The sequence below is a fragment of the Abrus precatorius genome, unplaced genomic scaffold (genome assembly GCF_003935025.1).
Source record: "Abrus precatorius isolate BTA unplaced genomic scaffold, Abrus_2018 Scaffold2, whole genome shotgun sequence".
Taxonomy (NCBI): domain Eukaryota; kingdom Viridiplantae; phylum Streptophyta; class Magnoliopsida; order Fabales; family Fabaceae; genus Abrus; species Abrus precatorius.
Genome location: NW_020874362.1, coordinates 34,917,490 through 34,930,305, shown reverse-complemented (window position 1 = coordinate 34,930,305; position 12,816 = coordinate 34,917,490). Strand labels below are relative to the sequence as shown.

The 12,816-nt window shown below is 30.4% G+C and overlaps 1 protein-coding gene across 4 annotated transcripts; it reads right to left on the bottom strand.

Moving 5' to 3' along the window:
- Positions 1-1,698: 1,698 nt before the first annotated feature.
- Positions 1,699-9,625, bottom strand: LOC113860154 (receptor-like serine/threonine-protein kinase SD1-7). Of its 4 annotated transcripts, XM_027492822.1 has the most exons (8): positions 9,466-9,604; positions 8,099-9,310; positions 3,817-3,981; positions 3,530-3,720; positions 3,229-3,439; positions 2,867-3,104; positions 2,625-2,775; positions 2,005-2,532 (listed from the first exon to the last, which is right to left on the bottom strand). In XM_027492822.1, the coding sequence occupies exons 1-8, from the start codon at positions 9,482-9,484 to the stop codon at positions 2,221-2,223; spliced, it is 2,499 nt and encodes an 832-aa protein (XP_027348623.1). In that variant the 5' UTR covers positions 9,485-9,604; the 3' UTR covers positions 2,005-2,220. The 4 variants fall into 4 exon arrangements, with proteins under 4 accessions (XP_027348622.1, XP_027348621.1, XP_027348623.1 ...); XM_027492821.1 differs by having other exon boundaries at positions 1,699-2,532; positions 8,099-9,625; XM_027492820.1 differs by having other exon boundaries at positions 2,003-2,532; positions 3,530-3,981; positions 8,099-9,545.
- Positions 9,626-12,816: the final 3,191 nt, after the last annotated feature.

Sequence of the window (12,816 nt, the reverse complement as noted above, 5' to 3'; positions counted from 1 at the left end):
AAACAATTTTATTAAATAAACTTGATTTCTTAAATGAATCTACAAGTAATCTTGTCTTTATTTTCTAAGTAAATGACCTTTCAACCTTGCTTTAGCGTCACTTAATGTACAATCCTCAACCATGAATAATCATGCAACCACCAGATTTAACCGTGATTTTTTACTAGGAAATATAGCTGTTAATTGGATATGTGGTGGATCTACCATTCGTTTATCTAGTCAAAAACTTTTTTTAATAACAATAATTAGGATATTTGAGCTCAAATATATTAAGAAAAATAATCATTTTTGTATAAAAAAACACTATTTTTCAGATGACCAGTTGAATTTTTGCATATTGACTAATGGGCATTTTTCTTGGCTAAAATTTCTTGCCGACTTTAACTGTAACTTGCCCCAGCTGTCAACTGATTATATTAGGCTAAACATTGATTGGCACATAATGTCCAATTTGGTAGCTTGATTCAGTGTTAACACATGCATATGGAAAGTGAAAAAAAATAAAAAGGAAATACAGAAGTAGTGCCCATTATAGATACTCAGAGGATTGCTGTGCTGCTTCACATTATAATTAATGCTATATTCATTAGGTAAGCATTTTTGCTTTATAATGTTTTCTTTGTTTTCTATAAACTTGATGTTACAGATAGATGTCAGAATTTGGTGTTACAAAAGGTTATGCTTTTAGGTAACAAAGAACACATGAATGAAATGAATATGGATGACTTGCAGTTATCGTTATTGGATTTTAACACAATAACAATGGCTACAAAACTACTTCTTTATGTAAATAAGCTTGAAAACAGAGGTTTTCACAACGCTTTTAGTCTAAACTGCAGTTAAGTTACTACTTTTTCCTCATATTAGATATTATTTAATATTAATGTACATTTGTTAAGAAAATAATTAGTCTTATCAATTATTATGGTAAAATAAATTAATTTTTCTAAAATATCTCTATTAAAAATTGTCCTACTACGAGTTACATGAAAAATACCCTTGGTTTGATTTATTTGGTGAGTTGTTTGAATATTTGAACTTATAAATGTTTCTTTGCGAAAATATCTGGATGAATGAAACTCGTATTCGTAAAATTGATCTTTGCAATATGTTGATAACTAACCAAGAAATATTTCTTGCTAGATTGACAAATGCATTTCCATGTTACATGCGTTATAAATTGATGAATATGATTATAATTGACAATAAATATCTAAATGAAGTCAACTTATAAGAAAAGAAAATTATATTAAAATTGTTAATTCAGTATTAAAAGTTAAAGAATCATGATAGTAAGATTTTATTAATATATATATATATATATATATTATATTTTTATAACTTTAATATAATTAAAGTATTTTTTTAATAAAAATATATATTCATTTTAAATTCTCAAACTCAGTTCTAACTTCTGAGGTTAATCAAATCTTTAAAAAATCTTGATTTGGATGTAAGAGATACTTTTGTAGTCATTTAAATACTTAAACTTGATACCACCAAACATGTGGATCAATTGAAAGGAAGTATTCCGTAAACTCAACTTTAACGAATCGTATAAACGAAATTCTTAAAAAACAAAACTTAATTTAGACATAATATTTTTGTAGCCATTGGAGATGCGAAGTGCGAATTTTTTATTATTATTTTAATTTAGGTGTTAGTATTGAGGAAATGCTGAATTTAGCATGATTTTGCACAATTGTTGGCCCATGCAAATCACCACAATTTTGAGTCATAAATATCCAACATGAGGTCTTCAACATGGTCGTGCAACTAAAATAACATCCATGTACATGCCTCGTACGAAATAGGTTGGGTTGGGCTTCACACCCTACTTACAAATACCTTCATATGTGGCTAATTTTCTCATGCAAAATTGTAAAAGCTAGTGCCAATTATGAAGGGTGGAAACACAAATCTTGATCTAAAGAAAAAGCCTAAATATGTTCCCTATTAGTTTTAAACAATGAGATCTTCCTGAAAGAGCAAGACAAGGATAAAAAACATGTGTGTGTATATTGAAGCCGGATGTCAGAGACAACAAGTATCTCAAACTTCTAGATTACAATTTACTGAAGGCATCTCTAATATATTACACCAAAACAAGATCATATTAGATCTCAAAGGTATCACAACTATTAGATGAAGGATTACTTAAAAGAATTTTTGGAACATTCTGTAAATATACTCGTGATAGATGAGGTATTAATTCTTTTACTACCTAGCATCTACCATTGTGACTGTGACTTGGTTCACAGTGCATGATTCATCTTGTTTACTTGAAGAAGTATCAGTTTCCATAGGATTTCTTCCTAAGCAAAACCCAGGATTTTTGGGTTGTGGCATTGATGCAGTATCACTACTCAGCATCAACACCACTGAAGACATTGTTGGTCTGTCTTCTGCACGTTCTTGAACACATAAGAGCCCAACCTGTATGCATCTATGAACATCAGATGGTGAATATGAATTGTCAATAGACGAATCTATCAGTTCCAATGCATTTCCTTCTTTCCACAGCTTCCATGTCTATAAAAAAGGTGCAATCGATTATTTGTTAGAATGCAGGACATAATATTAGAACAAAGTAACGTACTAATAAAAGCAATTCCTCCACATACATGGCCTAGAAGATTCAATTCCTTGTTTGCATAATAGAACCCTCTATTTTTTTTTCCACTTATGATCTCCAGCACAAGAACCCCGAAACTAAAAACATCGGATTTAACTGAGAAGATTCCATCCATAGCATATTCAGGGGACATATAGCCACTGCATATAAGAAATAATAGTAAATATCATCAATTCATCATTATGTTTGGCTGTTTTAGGGAGTAGTATTATTATGTCATGTTGTACTCACTATGTACCAACCACTCTAACTGTATTTGCTTCTGTCTGATCCGTGCCAAAAATTCTTGCCATCCCAAAGTCTGATATCTTTGGGTTCATCTCTTTGTCAAGTAGAATGTTGCTTGCCTTGAGATCCCTATGGATGATCCTAAATCTGGAATCTTGGTGCAGATAAAGAAGCCCTCTTGCTATTCCACATATAATGTTGAAGCGCCTTTGCCAATCCAATGATGATCTTTTTGCTTTGTCTGGATCATGATTATTATAAATAATATCAAGTTTTTTTTTAATACACATTAAAGCCTGAATGAGCCAAACAGGTGAAGAGAAAACATTAACAAGCTTAAGAATCAGAATGTTGAAATGATTTACCAAACAAAGTGGCATCAAGGCTTCTATTTTCCATGTATTCGTACACTAGCATCTTCTCATCCATCTGAATGCTGCAACCAAGTAGTCTTACAAGATTCCGATGTTGAAGCTTGACAATCAACTTGACCTCATTCTTGAATTCTTCAATGCCTTGCCCAGAATTTTTTGATAATCTCTTCACAGCAATTTCTTGACCTTCCATCAAACAGCCCTGGTATAACCACAATTATTCCAGTTATGTTTTAATGAATGAAAAGTGTTTTACAAGGTTTACTTTATGGCAGCTATAAAAACAACGTACTTTGTAAACACTTCCAAAGCCTCCTTGTCCAAGTTTATTCTCTTCAGAGAAGTTGTTTGTAGCCGTTGTTATGGTATTAAAATCAAAGAATGGCAACTCTAGATCTTCCAAGTTCCTTTCACTTGATTGTTCTCTATTACTTGAAAACACCACGTCACTCATTAACAAATCTTGACTTCTTTCCGGAAAACCTGGTTTTGGAACAACAAGGAAACATCTTAACATGCAGCATAGTTTGCACATACAAAGCGTGTGCAATTGTATGTCGGAAACTAATTGTGCATTACCTCTGTGTTCTGTCTTCCCTTTCAATATACAATGCAATTTCCTCTTCTTCCATAAGATAAAGAGACCCACTGCCAAAAGCATAAAAGCTGCAGCACCAACTATGATACCAACAGCTTTAGCTGTATCAATCGCCTTGTGAGAACCTCCTTCAGACCCTATGTCATCTGATATATAGTTTTTTTTAGTTGAGATATCCACTTTACATTTGGTCTAGTTCTTAAAAGAAGTAATTTTCTGGCATTAAGATGACCAAGTACAAAGTAATTGATAATTGAACGTAAGCAAGTAAAATATTGCAGGCATAAAGGCATGTCACACTTCCGGCTATTTTTAAGTACAAGGGAACACATTTCATGTGCTTCCATGGAATTAACAATATGATATCTGCCAAAGAATCTAGAGAAGGACCAATTAAATTCAAATTGATTCTACTTTTCCTTTGTGTCCTGGTAAAATCAAACACTGCTATATTTTAATCAAGGATTTTTCAAATAGAAAAATAAGTCACAAAAAGGCTAGGAAGAAAAGAATGGGAATGAGATTTTGTTTGTTCATAGAATTTCATGGACTATCCTGTTTGAGGAAGACGTGCAACTTTTTGAGGACACCTACTCCCACCAAGATGGATGAAATTCCCCTTTTGGGTGCCACCATAGAAGGTGGTGGGCTCCTTTTTATCCTCCAGATCCCTATCCTTACCAATTTCATGGTCCCGTTAGTAGATGATTCAAACATTTTTCCTCTATCATTAACCTTTTCTAATTCCCTCTTAAACTCATTTTTTTTTTCAAATTTCAATAGGATCATACTTCTTCTTGATAAGACAAGACGTGACTTCAGCAAAATTGTGATCGTGCATTTATTACGAGTTGTCACATTATTATAACATACAGTGGAAGTATTACAACCAAATAGAGGTCCACTATTTAATTTAGTTTAGATAACTATGAATCGGAAAACGATTTCATACAAAATAAATGCAAAATCTTCATTTTGAAAATACAATACAAAGAACGCGTGACAATGCTATCTTTTGCATTAAAGTGTAGACAATTACTTTTTATATTATTTTTTATTAGTTTTATTAACCTTAATCCTAAATAAGTAGTTAATAATAATAAGATTTTATTAAAAAAGCATTTATTATATTTTTATACTTTTAATACAATAACTATATACTTTTTTTATTAAAAAATTATTTACGAATACTTAAACACAATATTAAAAATTAAAGTTAAAAAAAATTCTTTATCCCTTTTCTATTAGTCGTATTACACATTTTGGTATTCTAAAAATGTAAACTAATGAAACCTTACAAGTCAAAAAGGGTTGGCCCACATCCCACGGAATAGAGGCGAACATTTAAGTAGAGAGGATCCATTGGTTGTTGGACAAAAAACATAACACCGTCCTGTACAGTAGACACCAATCTACGAGAACTATATAAATGTCTTATAGTGGGCCAACAAAACTTTAAGAAAGTCCTCTAATTAAGCATTTAATTTCATTAACTCTCGCAACAAATCAAGGCAAAGGCGGCACCACCACACTCATGCATTCAACAAACGCCTCGATATGCGAGTTTATCTGCTATTCGCTATCCCTTTCTCTCTCAAATTTTCAGGGTTGTTCATCCGTGTAGTTTTTTGCGAAAAGAAACGTTTCTGTCAATATTATTATTTTATTTTAAAATAGTCACATCAATTTTTACAATTAATTTTAAATATTTTAAAATAATATTTTATTATAAGTAAAAATAATCATATTTTTTTCATAAAACAAAACTGTGTTATTCAATAACATCGTCATATGGGCATTATATTGACATTTAACCTACTACAACTACCATATCATTAGATGAAATCTTTAAAAAAATACAATAAGTAATTTTTAATAATTTCATAAAATAAAAAATATTTTTCATAACGAAAATATGAAGATTCGCAGAATCCGAAGTATCATAGGAAACATTTGGTAGTCATTGTCCGCAACAGATGCGCTTAAGCGAACCACAAATCTTATTGACGACATTGCAGGAGTCGTCGTCGTCAGTGTTTATAACTGTTGGTTGCAGACCCGATTACTACAATTGTGGGTACTGTAATGCGTGTTGCTTTTATTCATTTAAAATGTCACACCTTCCCTTCCCTTCTCAATCTCATCTAATATTGTTTACCATTTTATTCATTTTTCTTTTTAGACTTCATTTTAATTACTTACAAATAATCATTTTTATTTTTTTATTTTTAAAATAATAAATATATCTTTAATCTTAAAAACTTATGTTAGTACTTTCATTTCTTTTATCATAAACTTCCTATCATTTTAAAATTTCCTTAACCCTCCATAACAAATTCACTCAAAGTTAAAGTTTGGATAATTACATAATCAAACAAAATTGTTTTTGACAGAAAATATATAAATTAATGTAACTTATTGTGTATTTAAATCTACATTTGATAAATCACATATTTACATTTGATTTGGGTTTGTTCTAAGTCTTATACTTTTTAAGATTTTTTTTTTGGTTTCATCCAAACTTTCTTTTATGACTTTCTAACTTTCTAACTTTGTTAAAGTTGATATTTTTATTTTTATCTTTAATGATTATAAAAGAATGATATGACTAACAAAGAGGTGATCACATATCAATTATTCAGGTAATAATGTCAATAAGATAGATAAAAACACCTAAATTGTATAAATATAAGGCCAAAAGCTTAAAAAAATAGAAAGTAAAATTAAGTACTAATAAAAAAACTAAAAATATATTTAAAATTTTTAATATTTTATTTGTGGACACGCTATAAGCACATCAATAGTGATATGCCAAATAACCAATGAAGGAGTAGAGGAGCTGTCTAACGATGGTAAAGTATTATGAGAGCAATCCTTAGACAAAGATATAAACACTCAATCTCAAGCTATATTACTTAACTCGTTTACTTATAATTATATTTGGCTTTATGCATCTTGGTTTTATGTACTTTCTACAAGTTTGCACTCAATATGCCAAAAATATAAGTACTGCTATCTTCCCCGTCAAACTTAATGTTTTAGACTCAGTCTTAGAGGAGAAATTGCTAAATAATAAAATCAATGTTTCTTCTAAAAAAATTAAATAAATTCTAATATATTATACAAGAGATATAATATGGTCTTTTGGCATTTTTGGGTGTGAATGAGATTTGAGAAAAAGAAAAATATATAAATATGCGGTATAATTATAAAAATTGAAATAATAAATATTATCTGAAAGCAATAGAAGCCGAAACATTAAAGAGCACGTGGGGCAGCTATAGCAGGCTGCGTACAACGCAACACTGGTGGGTTTTTGTCATTCATATTTTCCAAATGAACGTTGGACTCATTCACAACGCAACGTCTCAGTCAGTCCCATTGCAGGGAAAAAAACTCTAAAACGGACCACCAAGGTGGAACACCGATCTTCAGTTTCCAACTCATTCATTACATTCCAAATACCAAAACCAATTACTTTGTCCACTTTCAGTGTTCTCAAACTATTATTTCATAACCAAATATAGTTCTTGTTTTCTCATTATTTTTTCATAAAATAATAATATATGTAGAAAAAACAATTCGATTTTGTGGGTATTAAATTGATTTGATATATATAATTTCAATATTTTTCCTTATTTGAATATTTTCTAAGATAAAATGTCTATTTTCATTAACTATTTTGTAAATTTTCTTTTGATCCAGTCTTTTATGACACATTAAAAATAGTTACTTCGCCTGCTGCAACTTAAATCTTATTTGTCACTTTAATATTTCGCCTACCTAAGGTGACTTAATAAAAAAGTTACTTTCTTTTCAAAAGTTTTTTGTTATTATTATTTTAGTTTTAAATGTACGAATAAGCTGCTCTAGGCCTATAGACAGATTGAGCACAAAAAAGCTGAGGTGTGCATGTCAAACAAGTTCTATTTCAGTCTTCGTTTTACCGACACTAACTTTTCAACACAGAGTTTGACTGTTCTCCCCAGTAATTCAAACAATTGTGAAGTTTATTACTATGAAGTCCCCCAAATTCTGAAATCACACACTGTATTCAAGAACCGTCCCCTCCTAGTGTCGGGTTTGAATTTCTAGTCATTCATAGCTTATTTTAAAAAAAAATTAAAAAGTACCCATCTTTATTAAATTGAATCAACCAAATGCATATGTTCTCAGCCCCCTTAAATCCATAAAAAAGAAAATTAAACCCAGAATGCAAACATATATTCATAAAAACAAAGTATAGAATTAGAATCAACATACCTACATCAGAAGCTGCTAATCTGACATAGAGATCTTGGCCTCCTGCAGGGTACTGCCTCATGTCTAAGAGCTCCCCAACCCATATAACACAACCAGTTCCTCCATTAGTGACCTCAATGTTGGCATAAGCAGTGCAAGAACAATTCCCGTGACACAAATCCCCACATTCCATTAAACTCATGCTCCTATTCACGAACACCGAGGTTGTCTCTGGCAACTTCACGTCTTTCAGATGCAAGAACCTGTCGCTCTCGCACCCCAATTCTGTGTTCCTTACACACCCATCAGACCCATCTCTCAAATTCCAGGCTTGCTGGTTCATGGGTCGGAACCCTTTCACACACTGGCAAACCGGTGAAGCATTCGTGTCACAGATCCCGAATGGACCACACTCTTTGTAGTTATCACATTGGTCTTTCGGTGCATACCAAAACTTGTTCCAAACCTCGCTGCTTTGTATCCACGTGAGGCGTTGGAGTTCCCCAACGGAACTCACAGAGAGTCTCGAAAACAAGGATTGATTCCCAATTGAGAATGTGTAGTACACCTCGTGTTGATCCACAAAGAACGAGAATTTAATGGAATCTGTAACGGGATGCATCTCGGGTACCCCGCTGAATCTCTCTCCATTCCAAGGTCCACTTCTATAGATTCTCTCGTCTTTGTTCCACAAGAAGATCTCTGGGAGGCCACGGTAATCTAGCTTGAAGGAAAAATCTCCGCTTGAAGGGTCTCGGCTTGTGGCCCTCCACGAGGTTATGTGTCTCTCCATGCCTGTGTCGAAGTTCCATCCAAGCTTCATCCCGGGTAAAAGGGTATCTGTTGGGTAATCGAAGCTTTGCCAAAGAAACTTTGTGGGATCATTGTTGTTTGCTTCTCTGAGAACCAAGTTTCCAGAATCCAAAAGCTGAAGAATTGGGTTGATGGTAGTTGCGGTGGTTTGATTCGAGGACCAAACAGGTTTCTGGGATTGATCGAAGAGGACGAGGTTTCCTTTGTCGCCTATTTTGAGAAATCCAGTGGAATTCTCAAGTGGGGTGTCTCTGTTGGCTACCCAAACCACTGTTTTATCTGTGTCATCGTGAATGGTTTTGTACCATATACCCAAGTACCAGGTGGAATTGGTGTAGGAGAAGAAACCCAGTTCGAAAATTGAATTGAGTGACACGAGGGTTTGGTTGGTTCTGAGGAACTGGGATGATGTTAAGGTGTCTGCGGAGATTGGAAGAGCGGAGAAAAGAGTGAGTAAAATGGTGAAGAAAAAAAGGAAGAAACTGAGGAGGGTAGTGGAACCTCTCATGTTTGGAGGGGCAAAGTAAGTGAGTGTGTTTGTTAGCAGTGGGGGTAGATTTAAGTACTTTACTTACTTGGACTAGGTTTCTTCATGTCCAAGACAATTTCAATTTATTCCTCTTTTGCTTCAGTAAACAAGAGCAGGTTGACCTAGCCACTCATTTCCTCCTCCATTTTATTGCTTTCCCTTTTCTCTTTTTCCCCTTTTCAATACGGCTTTCTCAACCGTAAGGCTTCACAAATAAAGAGAGAATGTCTGTATTCTGGGCTTTGTGCGAATCTGGGCTTGATATCCATTGGTCAACATTAAAATCATCATCTCATTTCGCCAATGATAACTTTTCCGACAAAAAAATATGATAAAATCAAATAGAGTTTGGATCCGATAATTTGAAGTGAAAAAACTTTTACAATCTATATTAAGATTACACTCATTTTGATAAGATGGGGCCTTACTTTATTCTTTCTTTATTTTTCCTTTTCAGTTCAAGTTGATTGAATAAAATTTGAACAAATCTTATGTGCAGTATTTTACGTATTATTATTATTATTATTATTATTATTATTATTATTATCTAATTAAAATTAAAATTTTACTTCAATAATTGAGATGGCGATAAAACATGAAATAAGGAAAAAAAAAAAACTTAAGAGAAAATAATGCCTTACAGGTGAAAACTCTCACTTGTGAGAGAAGAAAGGGTTCCTTTGAGAGATGAGAGAAGCCTGTGGAGTGATAAGCATCCCGAAGATAGAGTTCTCACTTTTTGATTTGTACAGGCGAGCCATTAATAATTGTTATTTACACATTTCCTTTTTATTATTCACATCATTCATTTTTCTTTTACTTCTGAAATTAAATTTCAGAAGGTATAAATCATTTCTAATTTAAAAATATGAACCATATTTTTAATTAAATTTTAAATATAACAATAAAGTAAATAATGCAAATAAAAGAAAGTGCTGCATGTCATGAAGGATTGACACGCAGCCCTGAACTATGTGCATGTGGGTCTAAACATAAAAAGACTCTTTCTTCTGTTTCCGTGTATTGTCCTCCCTTTACAAATTGCTTTTAACTTGTTTTTTAACAGTCCAGTTTGCTAAACGAAGAATTGCTTTTGTCATGTAAATAGAGCATTAGTTTATCTTACAATTAGAACCTATATTTCTTTAAAATTTATTATTTTGTTTAAAAAAGAAAAAGAAAAATTTATATTATATATATATATAATAGATTGGCTTGGTCTATATAAATCACCTTATATTTTATCCTTCGTTTGATATGAAAGCGAATAAAGGAAGGAAGTTAGACAAAAATATTCTACTTTATTCGTTTAATTATAAAATTTAATTTTAATGTAATATTAATATAACAATTTTTACACTATTAATTAATTAAAATAAATAATATACCAGACTTTTCTTAAATATGATAGAACCTACATAAAGAAAAACAATGACAAAATTTCCGAGAAGAAAATGTACGAGACTATGAGAGATATTTCTTTTGTTACATATTTACTTCAACAGATAAGTAAAATGGCCTTTATCAATTCTATTTTATCTACAACCCTTAATCATTATTTTTTATCTAAATATTTGAGAAATTTATGAAATATTCATGATATAAAATAAATTTTTTTTAAAAGAATCCATGCACATTTGATAATTTTTGAATTTTATAAGATGTGAAGCCAAATTTTGAAAAAGGAAATTTTAACTTTTTTCACTTTAGCTGAAATTGATATTTTGATCCGTGAATTTTGAATAGAAAAAAAGGTTTAAAACAATTAATCAGTTCAGTTTGTGAAGACTTTAATTGGAAAACAATAATTTGAATATTTTTGGTAGACAGATTAAAATAATTTAAATTACTTAATTCTAAAAATAAATAATCTTAATTTAATATATTTTAAAGCAAGGAAACCACTGAGTATATAATTAACTTATAAAAGTTTATTTTAGGGGGAGATACACGTAATTTAGATAAACAAAAAATTAATCACAGAAAAATAATACACGTTAAAAGGATTAAAAAAATTAAAGAACCCATTTCTTTTTCCTATATATGAATTCCAGAATCAAACTTATGACATTCTTGATACTTAAGGTTTGTAACACCTTTCGATTGGACTAACACAAATAAGAAAAACAAAATTATTTTCATCTTTTCTTTTTTATCCTCCTAACAATTAACAAAACCAAATTAACATTTATTTAATTTTCTTTTCTCTTCGTTCTCTTTTAATTTTTTAGTTCATGTCTTTCTCTCTCTCTTTTTTTCTTCACATACAAACAAAACATTATAGTTAAGAAATTAACTGTTAAAAGCAAACACATATAAATTAAGTTCCGTTTACTTTACCGTTAAATAAAATTAATATTGATCCAATTAATTTTAAATTGTTAAATATAACCAAGACGTGTCTCTAAATTATTCTCTATCACAAATTTTTATTAAAATATGTTACAGTAGGAAAAAAATTGTGTACATAATTGACCTGTACAGTAAACAGGTGAAAGATAATTACGCTGTTTAGCCAAATTTATATTTTAAGAAATTTTTATTTAAACTTTGAATTTTTAGTAAAAAAATACTAATTAATATTGATATATATTTTTTTAATTATGGAATAACATACAAATTTAAATTAATTGAAAAAATAATTGAAATGATAAAAAAAAATGTTAAAGTAGGCTTAACACTTTAAATTAGTATTTTAAAATTTTAGTATGCTAACTTATAATTTATACATTTCAAAGTTAAGAGATATTAAAGTAGGTCAAATAGAATGGGTAAATCCAAATATCTTACAATGCATTTATATCAATTTAAAAAAATAATGCACGAGAAATGTGTGGCCAAATTTACCTTACAAGTATAAAATTATTATAATAAGTTATATTAATAATTTGAATAATTTAATTTAATTTAATTTAATTTTTTAATAAACTAAATTATTTTAGATATATGTTTAATTTATAACATTAACATTAGTAAGTAAATAAATACAAATTAATGAGATAACTTGAAGAGATAAAAATCCATAAAGGGCTGAGCAAGTTCAACATCTTTTATTTTCAAATTATACTTAATTTTGAATGTGTTAATCTAACAAAAATTAACATTTATTATGATGAACTTGAAACAAAGAAAACATAATCACTCTTATACACATGTGACATTACTATTAGATTTGTGAATTTAAAAGGTTATAAACATATATTTATGATTTAGGATGGTACAATATTAGATGCTTTTAATTTTTTAAAAGTGTAGAAGTAAATTACTATTATTTATTTATTTGCTGCATTTGTCCCTAGTTCCTTAATCCTTGGAGTTTAGTTGTATTTTGTTTTTCCCCTTATTGTATTTTTCCGATTCTAATAAAACCAAACTTTCTTCACGCCACTTTTATTCA

What these genes read in the sequence shown, in the direction of transcription:
- LOC113860154 (XM_027492820.1), bottom strand. Translation starts at nt 9,398, where the DNA reads ATGAGAGGTTCCACTACCCTCCTCAGTTTCTTCCTTTTTTTCTTCACC. An exon ending in GCTTTGGAAGTGTTTACAAA is followed by an intron (nt 3,440 to 3,529) that starts GTACGTTGTTTT and finishes TGGTTATACCAG; the next exon opens with GGCTGTTTGATGGAAGGTCA. An exon ending in GTTAGAGTGGTTGGTACATA is followed by an intron (nt 2,776 to 2,866) that starts GTGAGTACAACA and finishes TCTTATATGCAG; the next exon opens with TGGCTATATGTCCCCTGAAT.